This window comes from Tenrec ecaudatus, chromosome 6 (assembly GCF_050624435.1).
Source record: "Tenrec ecaudatus isolate mTenEca1 chromosome 6, mTenEca1.hap1, whole genome shotgun sequence".
NCBI lineage: Eukaryota > Metazoa > Chordata > Mammalia > Afrosoricida > Tenrecidae > Tenrec > Tenrec ecaudatus.
Window position 1 is genome coordinate 96,004,414 of NC_134535.1, and position 18,619 is coordinate 96,023,032.

Genomic DNA, 18,619 nt, shown 5'->3' on the forward strand with positions numbered 1-18,619 from the left:
GGGTCTCAAAGGCTTGGAGTTAAACACGTGGCCATCTAGCAGGGAAACAACAAAGTCCACATGGAGGAAGCACACCAGCCTCTATGATCATGAGGTGTTGCCAAGGGAACAGGTATCAGAAGTTCAAAAACAAATAATCAAATTGATATGAAGGAGCATGGACAAAGTGGAGACCCAAAACCCACCTATAAGACAATTGGGCAGTCCCTCACAGAAGGGCCTCTATGTATGGAAGGGATGATTTATCCAAGGTGCAGTATAGCACTGATAAAGCACACAACTATCCTCTAGTTCTTTAAAATTTCCTCCTCCCACTATTACAGTCTTAGTTTTACCTCACTAATCTTGCTAGACTTGTGCATGTACATTAGTTCAACTGAGATCTTTCGATGAACGAAATCCAAGATAGACAAACCTCTCCAAAATAGTAATGGGAATAGCGATTCCATGAGGAGATGGAAAGAGGGAAGAAGTGGGAATGGGGAACTGATAGTACTTGGGATGATGTAACCCCACCAGAGGGGAACGAACAAGAGAATTTTAGGTTAATGGATACATTGGATGGTGTAACTGTAATATATTAAGGGTTGAGGGGGGTGGTAGGGTAGGGGAGAGAAGGAATAAAGGGGAGCTAATATCAAAGAGTTCAAAAAGAAAGAAAATGCTTTGAAAATGATGATGGCAGCAATTATATAACTATGCTTAATCTGTAAGAGATCCTAATAAAATGTTTAAAAAAATTTTAAGATTGACAGTTCAAATTCATTAGCTGTTCTGTGGGTGAACAACATGTTAGTGTACTTCCATAAAAATTCACCCAACCTTAGAAATTTTATGGGGTATTTTTATTCTGTTCCCTAGGTTCGTCATACATCAGAATTGACTCCACAACAGTGGGTTTCCTTTTTTTGGGGGGGTGGGTACAGTGGTTAAGAATATGATTGCTAACTGCTCCACAAGAGACAAATATGTCAGTCAGGGAACTGCCTTGGAATCTCTACGAGACAGTTTTACTCTCTCTTTTTAAAGTTGCAATGGGTCAGTTAAACTGGAGATGTATATAGGAAATATCACATCCCTCTTTAGTATATAATGTGAAACTCCAATTATTCAAAATATAAAAATAAACTATAAGTACAAATTATTCATAACTAGTAGAACATATATTAAGAAGCAAAAAACAGCATAACTTACCATCTCTGAACTAGAACTGAAACAACTATCTGTTTGTCTTGGAGAGTAATTTGTATACTGACTACTCTGTGACGAATCAAGATCTGAAAATATAAATTAATTCATAAAGAATGGTATTTAGTAATATTCAATGGAATATACACAGGCACAAAAGCTCCACTAATAAAATCAGTTTAACTAACATAATACACAGCACTCTAAAATGCTAACTACTTAGGTAGGGTTTCTGACAGGCTACATGGCTGCTTCAGCACTTACAAGAGCTCTTCCTGTAAGTAAAGTAGGATACGTATCACAAGCAAGGAGTACACTCTGCTGCTAACCAAGAGGTTGGAAATTTTAATCTACCCAGAAGTGGTTCCAGAGGGCATCGTGATTTCCTTCTGAGAAATAAGCCATTGAAAACCCATGGGAGACAGCTCTACTGTGACATTCTTGAAGTCACCAAGAGTTGGTAGTGATCCAAGAGCAATTGGCAAGATAGTATCACAAGAAAATAAATGAGATCAGTGAAATATGGCTGGACTTTTTTTTCCCATTATATGAATCATTTTAATGTGAACAAACTATTCTAAGTGACAACTTGTAGAAAGATGAAATAAACTAACTTTCTGAAGTCCTAAGCCTTAGGACCTAAGGCATCAGGTATTTGCTAATCTAGTAAATGAGGCTTGATTGTGCAATCCGAACTATGAAAAAGTCCAAAGCGTCTACTATATATTCTTACATTATCTACGTAACATGTTATATTGTGGTTATAAATACATTTTAAAATAGGCCTGGGAAGTAAGCTAGGAAACCTGACAACATATAAACACTATAAATCAGTTAATAGCTTCAATCATACCTTCTTCCTTGTTTATGAAAATTATGTTATATACAAAAGGTAATGGAATATAGGGCATAAACACATATCAAAACATTCCTATAAACAATGAAACACGTATCGTGAGCATGTATGCATGCCTCGGGTCAGGATTGATACTCTCAAGGACAGACTCTAAATTCAGTCAGCTGAGAGACAGGGAGAGGTTAGCTGAACTCACATACCTTTAGTATTCTAGAAGGAAGTGCACACCGCCAAAAAGCAGGTTTTCTAAATCAACTAAAAGGAGAGTACTGAAAATTGAGAGCCTAGAGTTTTCTAGTAATAACATTAACCGAAGTTCATTTGCAACCAGTAAGACCTATAAAAAGTGAGATCAAACCCATTGCCATCCACTTAATTCTGAGGTGTTTAAACTCTACAAGGAAGAGAACTGTCCATAGGGTTACCATGGCTGTATAGCACACCGCCACACCTTTCTCCCATGGAGTGGCTAGAGGGTTCAAATTACCAACCTTTCAGTTCGTATCCAAGCACTTTAACCACTAGACCACCAGGGTTCCTAAGGTTCATAGATACAAGAAACCCAAAGGGGGAAAATGCCAGTTAGATGGCTTATTACTAACTGCACAGAAAGGATGTGCTGATGAAAATATAAATTCAGTAGCAGAGAAAGACAAATATAGTCACACAAAAAAACTACAATAGAAGTTACAGAGAGTAAAAAAAAAACCTCGAGAGCTGAAAAGGGGGAATCTGGTACAGATTTATGTTGCTGTCGTTGTTATTAGATCCGTCAAGTTAGTTCCAACTCATACTAATCCTACCTATAACAGAATGGAATACTGCCCGATCCTGTGCAATATTTATAGTTTAAGCATTTTAACATATCAATTCAGTCATTCCTTCATTCAACAAATATTTTAGAAACATATTTGAATTTATGAATTTATCACCTGCTAACCTTTCCAAATGTATAGGAAGATTTTCAGTTCAAAATAGGATATATTACTTTATTTCCTCTCCTATTTCTCCCAAGATGCGATTAGAAAGAGTGTAAAGGAGTGTGGGGCAGAAGTGATCAAGACACTGAGAAGGACTACCTCTAGGACCGAAACTGACACAGGGAGGAGAAGCGCTGCTTCTGAGTTCCACAGCAGGAGATGCTAAAACTCGTGTATGGAAAAGGTGTCCCCTAGAATCCAAGGGCGTTTCTGGTCTTAATAGGCAAGTACTTTCAAAAATAAGCATACAGTATTGGACTGAAAATGAAGGGAGGAACAGAAAATCTGCATGTGAAACAAATCCCCAACTTCTGATCCACAAAACAATGAATGCACAGCAAGAAGCAGCTCTTTCCATCTGCCATCTAAACATTATTTTCTAAATAAGAGACTTCTTGTCTACACACATTCAGTGAACCCTCAGGAAACATCATATTAAAATGGATAATGACCTAGAGTAAACTACACATTCTGTCAAGTGAAGAAGTTGGAATATAACAAACTCATAAGCAACTCTTTTCTCTGCTTACTCTCATATAATTTGCCATGTTATGACAAACAATATAAACATCCAGAGTTCTCAGTCAACCTTTGTATTTACCCATTCTTAAATATGAACGGGTAACCAAATTATCAACAAAACACTCAGAAAATAAAAACAGACAAAATCTGAGTAAAAGGAAAAAATTAGCTCAAACTTGTAATAAAATACTAAAACAGGAAACATGAGAAAGAAATAAATGAGAACAATCAGAGATGGTGGTCACAGGATTAAAGTTGACTACTACTATAAAGGATTTTCTTATGGTTTACTGTATTTCATGATCTAACAAATATTGTCCAACACAATGTACTTGGTACTATTCTAAGTACGTAACAGTTTTAGGCTTCAAAAGTTCATGGAAAAGTGAAATTAAAATAGAATGGAATTTTTCCACAAACTTTTGGACACTCCCTTATAATATATTGAATGAGCCCTGGTGGTACAGTGGAGTACGTGCTAGTTTGCCAACTACAAGGTGAGCAGTTTGAAACCGCCAGCAACTCTACAGGGAAAAGATAAGGTTTTCTACTCCCATAGTTTGTCTTGGAAACCCACAAGGCAGTCTTAGCTCTGTCATTAAAAGACAGAATAGACACGATGGCAGTGAGCTTGTATATGTTAACTTATTTAAACAACCCAAAATAATGAAATAAATAAAATTGTACTCCCATTTTACATATGAAAAAAATCGAGGCAAAGTCAAGTTAAGTTACTTATCCAGGGTTTCACAATTGTTAAATAGTAAAGTTGACATTTAAGCCAGGCAATCAGACTCCAGAGTTCATGTACTTAATTATGTAAACTACTTTACTATGCTGCATTTCCAAACACAGCCTTGGTAATGTCGAAGTATATTGAAACCAAGACAGAAAGGGAAGGGGAAAAGATGGCTTAGCTTTCTTATTGATAGTTGCAATGCATAAGCAATTTACTTGATATTGTATAAAGATGGGATGACAGATGAGAGGGCCTAAGAAAATGAAATATTTATTAAAGCAAAAAGTCTAAAGATAAAGTTAACTGGAGGTGGACGAAGAACAAGTTACTACTGCTTTTCATTATGTGTTAATTTGATAACAATGTTTAAAACATTTTCCTTTCCATTGACAACAGCCACCTAAGATTTGGCAACCATAAATTTTGGGTCCACAAGGCATTCAGTGATAGAAATCTCATTTCCCATGCCAAAGAGTCAGGCACAATTCCAGGCCAATGCACCTCATGCACACACACCACACCCATCTGTCAGGGGAGGTGTGCATGTTGCTGTGATTGCTACACAGGTTTCAGCAGAGCTTCCAGACTAAGACTGACTGGTGAACTACTTCCAAAATCAGTCAATAAAAACCCTATGGATCACAGTGGTGTGATCTTCAACCAATCACCACATTGGCAAATAAGCAGGAAGTGTTTTGTTCTGTTCGTGGTTGTCATGAAGTGAGGGATAACTAGACAGCAACTAACAACATTTGAATTTTATAATTCTACAATTGGCCTACAACAGAAAAAGTGAAGTTTTTCGTTGTTGTTGATTATCTCTGGTCAATGATTACCACTGCTGAATTTCCAGGTTTTACCCCTAAGTACTAATATCTATTGTAAACATGGAAAGAAATGAATACCATTGGTTTAAGTGAATATATTTACAAGATAGAAATGAGTTCTCATAAGATAAAACATCTCCATAATTCCTCCTAAAACTATACACACACACACACACACACATCCATCCAAAAATATCAATCAGAGGAAAAGCCCATAGTACAACTATAGTTTCAAACCATATAAAAGTGAATTTAATACCTTAGATCAGCAGACTCAGCTCTGGGATTCACAGAACTGAGTCCAAAGCAGACTGTGTTCTTTAGGTGGTGTAAATAATCTAAATTAAGTGAGGGCACATAGGACAAACTAGCCCCTACAGAGGAGGCGTCTACTCTGAATGAGGCACAATGACCACAGAGCAGAGGTCTCTGCTGAATATCAGGACAAGCAGAACAATCAAAAAAGGGCTTAAAAATCATACTTTTTTTTATTCAAAAGAGACAGAGGCATTTTGAAAGCCAGAGGCATTCCCTGAATATGGGGATGGGTAAGGGGAAAAGAAATGAATAGATGGTAAAGCCCCTACTGAAGGATGAAAGCCAAGAGAAATCAGAAAATGGGAGGGAGAGGGAGAGGGGGAGGGAAAAGGAGGAGTGCGAGTGGGAGAGCATTATTTGAAAATACAACACGATTAAATTTTTGAACTAAGAACATTCAATCCTTTCTTCCCCATAAGATCCTGCTATTGCTAGTCCAGGAAATGCTAGTATCAATCAATATGAACAAAAGCAATAAAATAATAACCAATAACCATATAAAGTTAATAAAAACGGGGATGGGTTTCATAAAATGAGAAAAAAATATCCTGACAGAGGAAAACAAACTAAAAGTAAACTAAATAAAATCCAGCCACCAAACAAAAGGAAAATAAAAGTCAGAAAATAATTACTTCAGCAAACAAAAATATACACAAGAACTTCAGCAGTTATTTAATAATTCAAAACAAAAATGGAGAAGGTATAAAATGAAAGCTAAGAGGGCGCAAGAAACAAAGGAAAAGTTCATATCAATAAACAAAAGACTAAGTTAATAGACATCCAAGGAAAAACTATGAGACACAGGAAATACCAGATGAAAAGGAGTCATGGTGATGTTCTGGTTAAACAAGGAGTTTCTCTAGGGGAATGAAATGTTTTAAAATTGAACAACTCCGAGAATATTCTAAAAACTGCTAAATTACAGCAGTTGCTAAGTTAATAAGTAGTTGAATTGTATGAGATATGGATTAGGGATCAATAATGTTATTATTAGAAAACAAAGATTAAGGAACACACTTTTAACATTCTGCAAATTAGCAGCCTGGGTATCAGTGATCAAAGATTGATCAAAAAGAACACATGCTATCATTACAAAAATAGGAATCTTAACATAAAAGGATTCTCTTCAAAACTTGTAGCATGGACAGTCTAAGCCAGTCTTTCTCCGAGGCAAGGTTTTGCAGGCGTTCTGTAGCGCCATTCTCCATAGAGACAGGGTCGATGCCCTCGGGTGCACAGGACTTTGGTCCCTAGGATGGTAGTGTGCCCTCAAAAGGAAACTTCAAAGTTGTTTAGTGGTATTTTAAAATCATGAAAAAAGACAAAAGTTGATCTGATGGCAAGATATTTCTTGGTTTTAGATAGGACTTGATACCATCTTAAGAATGACATTTCACAATAATTTAACAAGTGCATGTTAACAATTTTCTAATAAAACTAATTCCTTTGAGTTAGATAAATTCATTTTAAAATTATTTTTTTAAATAGTCAAGAATAGTCAGAAAACTGTATTTTAAAAGTACAAAGGGGGGTATAATTTTTCCACATATGAAGCATAGTAAAAAACCACCATAAAAATAAAATTAGTATGTATATTACAAAACACATAAATATTACAAAGCCAAATAAGACATTAATGAAAATCCAAAGGTAAACTCAGATACATATGGAAAACTAGTACAGACTACAGGTGGCACCAAAAACACGCAGAGGAAAAAATCCATGTTTAAAACTTGAATCCATATATACGTATGTCCACACCTTTATCAGGATAAACTTCTAGTTGACTGAAGCTTTAATTGTGAAAGAATTTTTAATCACACTAACATTAGAAAATATGGGTAAGTTAAGAAAAAACTGTTAAGTTGCTTGCAAAGCTAGGGAAATTATAAAATTCACTGCCATCAAGTTGATTCTGACTCATCACAAGCCTTTAAGACAGAGTAGAATTGCTCTCTAAGGTTTCCAAGCATATGAATCATTACAAGAGCAGCTTCATCCTTTTGTGGAATGAACAGTGAGTTTGAACTGCTGACCTTGAGATTCACTGCCTTTGAACCTACTACTCCACCAGAGTTCCACTATCAACAAAATAATAACCAAATAAATGATAAACTAGAAGAAAATATGTGACTTCCATCATAAAGATGGAAATCTCTTTAAATATAAAAAACATTTAAAGATCAAGAATAAAAGCCAAAACATAATTAGTCAAAAGACACAAATAGATTTCATAGAAAAAGAAATGTCAGTGACTACTGAACATGTAAAAGAAAGAGAACAAATTAAAATGTCTATATTTATCTATCAGTTATCTATACTGTTATTGTTGTTGGGTGCTGCCAAGTTAATTTCAATTCATAGTGGCCCTACATACAACAGAAAGAAACACCTCCCAAACAAGTGCTTTCTTCACAGTTGTTGCTGGCAGTCATTATCCAGCTACATGGTTCTAGCTCACGGGAAGAATATGCAAGGGAGAAATGCTCCCTAAGATTGGAAGCAGGGCCAGTCTTGTTTTACTTACATTTAAAAATTTTTTTAATTTTATTTTATTAGAGGCTCTTACAGCTCTTATCTCAATCCATACATACATACATCTTTACATATGTTGTCAACATCTTTTTCAAAACATTTTATTTCTACTTGAGCCCCTGGCATCAGCTCATTTGTCTCTCTGCCTTCCCCCATCCATGCCCCCTGGATAATTTATAAATTATTTTTCTTACTTTTCATATTTTACACAAACTGCTGTCCATCTCCCTGGGATGGAGGCCATATGTCAATCATTGTGATCTGTTCCCACTTACAACCCTCTTCTTACCCTTACCCTCCTAGTATCACTGCTCCTCTTATTGGGGGGCTTAAGGGCAATGTCGCCAAGAGGAATTACCAAAACCTGAATGAAGGCCGAAAATGATAGTGGGACAGGCGGAAAGTAAAAGAAAATAGAGGAAAGAACTGGGAGGCACAGGACAGTTATAGAGGTCTAAATACAGGCATGTATATATGTAAACACATTTATGTACAATGACGGGGGATAGTTTTGTACATATATTTATTTATAAAGTATTATGTAGCAGATGGACATTGGGCCTCCACTCAAGTACTCCCTGAACACAAAAACAGTTTGTTCTACTAACACGACACTGTGTGATGTTCACCTTCCCTGACATGATCACTGAAGACAGAATGGGTGCATAAGCAAATGTGAAGAAAGCTGATGGTGCTGGCTATCAAAAGATATAGCATTTGGGGTCTTAAAGGCTTGAAGATAAACAAGCAGCCATCTAGCTGAGAAGCAACAAAGCCCACATGAAAAAGCACACCAGCCTGAGTGATCATGAGGTGCCCATGGGATCAGGTATCAGGCATCAAAGATCTAAAACAAAACAAACAAAAAGCCTATCAATAGGAATGTGGGGGAGGCCAGAGTGGAGACCCAAAGCCCATCAGCACTCTTGTTTTTCAAAGCACCTCTGGGTATGTTTGAACTGGCAAACTTGTGAATAATAGTAAAGGACAAGCCATTTGTACCACCTAAGTCTCCCTATCAATACTAGATTCAAGAAAATCCATAGTTTCACCACAATCCCTATGGCTGAGGCTATATTATAAAAGCCCTATTTTTGCAGCACTGCCCAAAGTTTGCTGCTGTTGCTAACTGAGAGCACTCTAACTCATGATGATGCCATGTATGCCAAAACAGACCTGTCCTCCATAGGATGTTTCTTTCAGAAGCAGATCACAGATCTGCCTTCTTACGTACCTAAGTTGCATGCTTAACTGCACAGGCAGTTTGCCTTGGTTTACATAAAGTTCAAATTCTAGCAATGAAAAAAATAATTCATGCATGAAACAAATTGTACAGGTTAATAGTTACCCCTAGGAGTATAATAGGAAATGCAATAGAAGAAATCATCAAAGATACTGATTATGTATTATTTCATACACTATATGAGTATAAAGATATGTGCATTTTAAAAAGATATGTGCATTATTATCCTTTACTAATTGTGCATATATGCCTTGAATACTCATCATATGTAATATATTTACAAACAAAAGTAATTTTAAGAGTAAACTGCAACTACAAGTATAGTCTAAAATATATCTTTTCTAAGAGCTAAAATAGTTAAAATTTAACTGATTTTATTTAAAAGTTAGAGCTTTTAAAAATAATAAAATTGATTTATACAGTTATATACTGACAGATTTTCTTAGTAGATATCAGCCTCCCGTCTAAAGAAAACATTCCTCTTTCTTCCGGAATCTAGAAGAAAACAAACAATTTAACAATTTTCAAGTGTACTCTTTTATCTGTCCCATTTCAATGTTCTTATTCAAAAAGTCAGAAACACTATTTTGAAATTGTACCAATTTGTGTCATTAGATGTGTTCTTCCATTACAACACTTTACAACAGAGATTTTTCATGCATGAAGAAAATTATCCCATTTCAAACATTAAGTTAAACTTAAATTGACTTACAAAGAGCAATCCACAGAATAGACACTGAAATATCAATTATAGTCAAAAATGGAAAATTTAGATAATCACCTTAGCTACAGTTGGAATAGGCAGGCAATATGAGAATTTACTTTGTCAGTCTTTTTATGATTTCTGAAATTTGTATCAGTTTACTTTCTGTTTTGTTGTGTTATATAATCTTTTAAAGATATATATTTTCAGTAGAACACATCATTGATTTTAGTATTCATCACTTTCTATACAAATCTCAATTTATTTTATTTTTCTTTCTCTTTTTTTCAGAGTGTTTTTTACCATGAAGTTGAAGATTAAGCATTGTTTTTTGATGGATCTTAATTTTATTAAATTCTGATTCGAGAATGTGGTTATAAATCACTCTACTATGGACTGAATTATGTTCCCCCCAAAAGATATGTTGAAGCACTAACCCCCGTTCCTATGAATATGACCTTGTATGAGAATAAAACTTTTGTGTTAATGAAGGTATGGGACCTAAACCTGATCCCTTCTCAATGATGACTTATTAAAAACCAAAAGAAATATGCAGTCACACACCAGGGGCAGAGACCATGTGGGGGTCATCTATAAACCAAGAAGTGTAAAGAAACACCACAAGCTACAGAAGAACCGGAAGAGCAGAATTCTACCAATACCCTCTGGCAGGACTCCCATGAAAGTCTGTGGCCACTTACTCAAGCTGGAGAGGTCCCCATTCTCTTTCATCTATCCCTACCTGTGTATGCCGGAATTTCCTACGAACCTCCCCATACAACAAAGCTACTTGGCATTGACAAAATCTAAGATTTTATGTAGGGTTCTAGTATACCTTTAATTCTGGCTTAGCATCATGAATTAAAAGTATCACGCCAGTCCAGCCCAGAGAACTCATCACATCTGTGATAGGTACGTAATCTTGTGTCAACTTGAGGATATTAACAGTAAAGGGGTGAAGTCTAGCTTGTCAATCAGGTCACAGCCTGATGATGCTTCCTTGGGGGCATGACCTTCTCATGAGGATTCTGGGAGGCAGAATTCTTTCTTCCTGGAGGCAGACCACATACTCTCTCTGCCTTCGTCTTCCTGTGGATAAGCCATGTGGAGTTACACTGAGACCTAAGCAAGTCATGTGGGGTACATCTGTGAAGACAGTCTTTGATGCTTCAACAGTCACTGTATTCATGAGTTTTCACTCACTGGTCTGTGATCTTCCTCCATTCAGCATCATTGCAAGTGGCAACCTGAGTCTGAAGAGGAATGTATGGCCTAGTAATGGACATATGGGCTAATATCAGAATTATGGACTTGATCTGGCTGGGATGTTTTCTCAATATACGAGGGGGCACCTCCCAAAAAATGGAATTGCACATAGCGGAGCTTTCGTAGTACGTTATTTTTCCCCTACAAGACGAGCAATGGGCAACTCACTCTGAGTTAGTGCACTCAGTGGTACTGCCTGGGAAGGTTCTCTCTGGTCACAGTGAATTTTTTGTAAAGGCAGTTTTGTTTGAACCTTGTTTTTTTGTTTGTTTGTTTGCTTTTTGTGATGGCTGATTTCAGAGAAGAGTGTATAGCTGTGAAAGTTTGTTTCCTGTTCAGGAAAAGTGCCACAGAAGCTGTTATGATGTTGAACACAACTTACAAGGACAGCTTATGAGAAAAACTCAAGTATAGGGGTGGTTTTCTAGTTCAAAAAATGGTGAAATGTTGATTGATCACAAATCTCATTCTGGACGTCCTTCTAATTCCCAAATGGATAAAACTGTCAACTCATGGGCAGTTGGGAATTCGTTCCACCAGGTCAGACTGTTAATCAAGCTTTCTATTTAGAGATTCTGAAAAGATTGCACAACAGTGTGCGACAAAAGAGGACTGATTTGTGGCAGATGGGACTGGTTTTTGCCATGATAACAATGCACCCAATCATACAGCCATCTCAGTGTTCCAGTTTTAGGCAAAAAAAAAACAGCATGCTTCTCTTCTTCCCCACACCCCTTATTCACCCGACCTCGCTCCATGCAACTTTTTTGTTTCCATGAAGAGGGACATGAAAGGACAGCAATTTGACAACTTGGAATAGGTTAAGAAGAAAAAAAATGAGGGAGGTGCTGTCAGCCATCCAAATGAGTTTGAAAAATATCTCCAAGAATAGAACCATGAGAGCCTTATAGACCTGCCTTGCAAGACACTGAAAGACCTTCAAGACATTGAACTACCTTACAAGATGTAAACACAAGAAACTCCATTTTGGAAAAGAAATGAAAGTATGATATTTAGGCCCAACTTTGCTGTTGGACCACTGCCAAGAATCAACAGATGGTCCAAAGAGCTACCCCAGAAAATCTGGGGGACCCCGATAAGACCAGAGTGATGTCAAGAAACCAGCTGAACTGCTTATATAAACCCAGGTAGAGACACTGACTTTTCAGAGAGCTAGGATCCAAGGAGGCATCAACTCCTGCTCTCTCCACATCTACCCAGGGTGAGTACATCAATGAGAGCAACACTTAATGGGCTATGATGCTGAAATAATAATGTAGTGTGTTGATGCTATACCTAATATTTGCTTGAAATGATACAATATTTTGAGTTAACATTAGGATTATTGGTTTGGTTAGATGTGTGTTTGCAGTGAATAAACCGAGCATTTGAAATGCCAAAGAGGGTTTAATCATCGTGCCTCTCATGACAAATCACAGATTTGACAAATATATTAAGTGTAATGGAGAGGACATTGAAGCTAATAAGTTTGTTTAGGAAAAAAATTAAATATATAGCTTTGGGGGAAAAAAGTATGGGTTTTTTGGAGGAATACCTGCTCGTACAATTGCTTTTCTATATAAAGCTCTTTCCTAATACACTTATGAGTGTCGCTGGATTTGCTTCTCTAGTCAACACAGTCTAACACAGCATCCCTTGACCCCCTTCAGGGTCCACCAATGAGTTAATTTTCTTCCTGACTTGCTCTCGCCACATTAAAGCTGCCAGCTTCCTAGACATAGATGTGGTCCAACAAAACTTGTTTGTTAAGCCTTCTAAATGGTTCATAATTCCTTTTTAATGAAATACAGATTTTTCATATTTTAGAAACTCTATAGTAATAGCAGTGATATAACTGAGCAAATGCACCCCCTTCACGCCACTCTTCTTGCTCCCTGCCATCAGGGCAATTCCCACTCTGCTGGAACTCTTCATACCTTTCTACTCGCTGATTCTAGATTTTCTCTTCTGGATTATTTTTCCCTGCACATCCTCCAAACCTAAATAGTGTTGTTTCTGGAGAGTCTGTCAACTTGTGTTGTTATTTTATACATTTTCTCTTGGGAATAATATACACAAATTTATTCAACTGTGATCTATCTACTAGAGACTAAAAACCTCTCCTTAGATCTAGTCCTATCTGTTTAAATGTCAACTACGCATTCCCAAGTAGATCATAGCTTTCTCAGGAGACCCTCGAGTGACCTCAACAAACTACTCTTCCATATTCCCATAGAAATTTGTTCCTTTCTGAATTAAGAGTAATGCTACATATGATTCTTTTAAAAATAGATCATACAATGCATGATACTTGAGCACAATTTTCTCTCTCACATGTGAGTCAGCAGGTAATTTTCGCCCCATTTAGTGATTCAGAAACCCAGAACTTTTCACCTTGTGGCTTTACCCTCTGTCCATCAGCAAGGAAGACATTACCACTTCTTAAAAGCATTGACCTGAAAATCATGCCATTCCTTCAACTCACATTTCATGAGTGAAATCCATCTACATGAGCACACCTAGGTGGAGTGGAGATGAGGAACTGAGTCTCTTTCTCCATGGCATCTACATTCCATAAACAAGGGTACAACTAACCTTTACCATTCTAACAATAACTCACTTACCCAGTCAGAAATCCAGGTGTTTGTTATCCTGTAACTAATCAAAAATCAGAGAGTCCTCACAAATCTAGATTTCCTAAACCTTTTGATAACTCTTCCCTCATTTCTACCCTTATTGCCACTGCTCAATTTCAAGTTCTCATTACTTCTGGCTTTGCTTTAAGTCTTACTGCTTCTCAGATTTTGCCTATTGCTATCAAAATCAACATTTTAATACTCTGACAGCATCACACTCCCTGGCTAAAACGTCTTCACTTCAATGTCTCTCTGGTTAGTGAAACGAAATTTTAATATACCATACAAAAATCATTTATAATATGACCCTTTATACGATTCAGAATTGTTCCTGACCAATCCCGTCCCTTATAATTTATGCAATAATAGCAATAATAACAAAAACAAAGATGTAAAGTGCTTACAGTTCCTAAAATTAGATTTTCTTCCCCGTATTTTAGTTCCTACCAATGCTTCTTCTTTTCCTCAGGCAGTTGTCCAGCTAGTAAACTTGTCCAAAAATACTCATATCAACAGTTACTGCTTTATGAACTTTTCTTTGACTATCTGTGGCACTTAGAAACGTCTTAATAGGCTGCCACTGTACTTTGTAAAAAACCTTAAGAGGAGCAATTTATCTTAATGCATTCTATTTTTTCCTGGTTCTGTCCAGCTACCAGATTATAGCTTCCGAAAGACTGGTTCCATATGTTCTTATCTATCTGACACAATATGGCGCACAGCTTATAAGCTTAATGAGAAAATTGTTTTTCCTCCACTGTATAGCTAATGTCTAGTATATATGAGACATTCATTACATTCTACTAAATAAATTGTTAAATGCAATCCAGGCATTGTATTAAAGCTGAAATGAGAAAATAATTTGCAAAGTGCAAACTTTGTCAGTTAAGAACAAACCCCAAACCAAACCAAACCAAATCTAGGCCAACTCATAGCGACCCTACAGAACAGGGTAGAATTGCCCCTGTGAATTTCCAAGACTGTATGTAACTCTTGACAGGAGTACAAAATTGTCTCTTTTACTCTCCGAGTAGCTGGTGGCCAAACTGCTGACAGTTTATTATATCCTGGCTTACAAACTATATGATAAAACTCTTTTGTTAATCAACATACATAATGCCCAAGCTGAGTGATTGGAGTATTATAGCAACCATATACCCTTATTTTAAGTAGGAAAAATATTTAGACATTCCAATATTTCAGATTCATAACTATGCCCATTGTTGGCACATTGAAACCTCAAGTGTTTTTATGTAGAACTATTTTATATATTTATAAAAATCATTTTCTTGTTCACTTTACCTGAATACTTTCAAACAGTTCTGAAATGTGTTACTTTTTTCTTACTTACTTTTATTTTTAAATAAAGAACAATGTGACAACATGTGCAGTTTACCTCCTCTTCAGGTCCAATGTCCCATGAGTTTTCAGAATGCAATTCTTCCAAAGGGATTTTGTCTCTAAAGATCATAAATAAAATCATATGCATATTTGCTGTCACTCTGAAAAGTATTATTTTGAACTACAGCTTCTATACTTGGCTGCAGATCAGAATTATGAGATTTTTAATTTATAAAATTTAATTTATAAAAATCAATGTATTACTTTTATTAATATATTGATAATATCCATCCTAAGAAGCCTATGTGGTAAATGTGGGTCAGACTCAGCATTCTATATTTTGAAATTACCCTCTTTAACTAAACTAGATCTGTACCCAGATTTGGAGACCATGTTCTACAGCCCTTGCATAAAATACTTTTACATACTTGATGTCTTTTACTCTTTCACTTAAGAACTTCTGGACCTTCAGAGATTTCACAATTAAAGAGCATAATTGGTTAATTTTATTTTTTAAATGTGTGAATCTAAATTTAATCCATGTGTATATGCCAAGTGCATAAAAATAGCATCTATATCTTTTTAAAATGTATATATTTTTACAAACCTCCATAAAATGTCTTCCCAAAATGGAAATCTACTCCAGTTCATGATTTAGTTCTTCATTCACTAACATCTAGCTAAACCAGCATTACTATCCATTCAAAAAGCTTAGACTCATCTGGAACTATTAGCTAAAATAAACTTTTATTATCTAAGAATTGAAAATGATTATATACAACAATCAATGACTCCCAAATTCTTTAGAAACAGGTTTATTTTTAATGAGTCCATTATAGATAAGATTAAACACAGCACACTTTGTATATCAGCAATGATAAGAAAAAACAACTTGATGGGGGTCTAACTATTTTTACAGGGGAAGGAGAGTAAGGGTCAGTACTAGAGTGGCAGAAATGGTAAACCTCAATTAAAGAAAATGGAGAGTCTCTGAAAACAAAATATTGACAATGAAGTGAGGGGTCTATATCATAAATGATTCATATGATGGCTTATGTCGTTAACATTTGAATTATATAGCTTCCCTTTATTCTGATTCTGTACTAACCTAACATGAACGCTTCTAAAAGTAAGAAAACGTACTTATCTCTCCAGTAAGTATTCCTACATATGTGATCTTTTTACTTCTTACTGTATAATTGAATTTCTGATGGATATCGAAGTTTCTTAAACACACCAATTGATTTTCTCAAATCTAATCAACCTAAGGTTAACATAAGAAGGCATTTATGGAAAATATGAGTACTATAAGCAATAGTAATATCACAAAGATCATGATAATGTGACTTCAATGAAGTTAGTCAGTCCATAGAAAGAAACATCTCTTACTCAATATGAATTAATTCAATTTGCATTATACCAAACATTGATTTGAATTCCCCAGATTTACCTAAAACTTACATATTAGCCCCTGGATATTTCTGGATTGTTTTCTCTGGTAGCTTCTCTTGGTAATTTTCATATTTTCCTTTAAAATGAAAATGTGCACTAATATCAGAATTTAACATAATCTATTTCTGTTTTTTCATTGCATCTCATTAGCATAATGCACATAGAAAAATCACTGACCTATTTTATCATATAATATAGTCCCCATACATACGGACAGTGTAAGACATGACAAAATACTGATAATTTATAAATTACCAAGGGTTCATGAGGAGGGGGGAGCAGAGAGGGAGGGAAAAAAGAGGAAGACCTGATACCAAGGGCTCAAGTAGAAAGCAAATGTTTTGAGAATGATGATGGCAAAAATGTACAAATATGCTTGACACAGTAGATGGATGTATGGACTGTGATCAGAGTTATATGCGCCCCCAATAAAATGATTTTTAAAAAGGTTGTACGAGCCCCCAATAAGACGATTTTTTAAGTTGTATGAGCCCCCAATAAAATGATTATAAATATGTAAATATTTATTTCTAATGACAAACAAATGAAATTTTGTCTTAAAAACAGTATATACATATATATTAGAACTGGAGTAAAAGGTGATATTTTTCCATATAATATGCACATATATATAACATGCATATAGCCTAAATAGCACACATAGGTGACAAACGAACAAGAGGATTTTGAAGCTAGCAAAATCCAGATTAATAAGTGCTTTTTTGCATACAATAGGGCTCTATATTTTCCACGTATGACACCAACCTGTTTTTTCAGAGCTGGCTGGATAGAAATGCTTCTCAAAAGATGTACTAAAATAATTTCGTTCACTATTGTTGGATTCTTTTTGATAGTTCTTGTTTGGCTGACACTTCTCAGGATAATATGTTCTATTACAAGGGGAACTGCTGAAAGTCAACTCTGGAATTGTACAAATACTCCTAATGTATCTATCAGTGGAATCATTTCCACTAGAACTAGAAACTGTACAGATATCTCCCATACTGCTAATGTTGTCTTTCATCTGCTGTTTATCTAAATTTAATAAATTTATCATATTTTGACTAATAAAAGAGTCACAATTCTCTGATACAATACTAGGGGGTAGCTGGTTCATATCTTTAAAACAATTTAAAACTTTTTCTCTATTTTCTCCAAGAAAAGGCTTCCTTGTTTGTTTTCCAGTACTGAAGTCTGACTCTCTTCTCTCATTCATGCTTCCAGAATCTTCATTCATAATTGTAGGCCTTTCAGTATGAAAACCTCCATTTCCTGACCTTTGTGACAAATAAAAAATATTTACCAAGAAAAGCATCAAGTTTTCCAGTCAGAAACATTTAAAGTTAAAATCTTAGAGATAGAGTGAGTAGCTGCCAACACATATCTAGGCAATCTAATATGCTCTTCTAACACCCTGCTTAGTTTAAAAATAATCGACACTCAGTTTAGTATTCCAATATAAAATGGCATTGTATTGTTCAATTTACTGTATTACTAAAAAATGAAACATGGCCAACTTTTCAGATCTAGTACATAAACTAGACAACCACTGCATGTCACTGCTGTTCCATTCAAGAGAGAAAAATATTTTAAGATTAAGCAGAGAAAGTTATCAACAGTTTAAAACATCAAAAATAAGAGCCATGAAAGCATTATATCACATTTCTCAACAAGATTCTGAAATTTTCAAGAACAATATAAGCAGAAATGCTTATATAAGTAGTAAAGCAAAGATGTATGCGAATCAGTTGAAAAAGTTCAGCTATGTTCCTTGTAAGTCCCTTCTTATATAAAAATGATAATTCTATTAAGTCCAATTGGAAAACAATAATCAAAGGTATGAAATTAAGTAAATCTACATTAAAGTATTCTTGATTTTACTTCCAGTGCCAATCTATAATTTTTTGGTGTGAGATGGTTTGTTCCAATGGTGGGAAGCACCACAACAATTTAGAGAGAAAAGATAAAAATTCTAAAATTCTGACCAATTAGCCAATTTTATGCTTCTAAACT

At 35.5% G+C, this 18,619-nt stretch overlaps 1 protein-coding gene across 1 annotated transcript in view; it reads right to left on the reverse strand.

The window, feature by feature from the left end:
- REDIC1 (regulator of DNA class I crossover intermediates 1) overlaps positions 1-18,619 on the reverse strand; it is a 79,415-nt gene that overhangs the window by 14,440 nt on the left and 46,356 nt on the right. The window contains exons 7-11 of the mRNA XM_075553314.1: positions 17,372-17,883; positions 16,616-16,682; positions 15,210-15,273; positions 9,643-9,703; positions 1,195-1,277 (exon numbers count right to left, since the gene is read on the reverse strand). Coding sequence (XP_075409429.1) covers positions 1,195-1,277; positions 9,643-9,703; positions 15,210-15,273; positions 16,616-16,682; positions 17,372-17,883 — 787 coding nt within the window. The remainder of the gene's footprint in view (positions 1-1,194; positions 1,278-9,642; positions 9,704-15,209; positions 15,274-16,615; positions 16,683-17,371; positions 17,884-18,619) is intronic.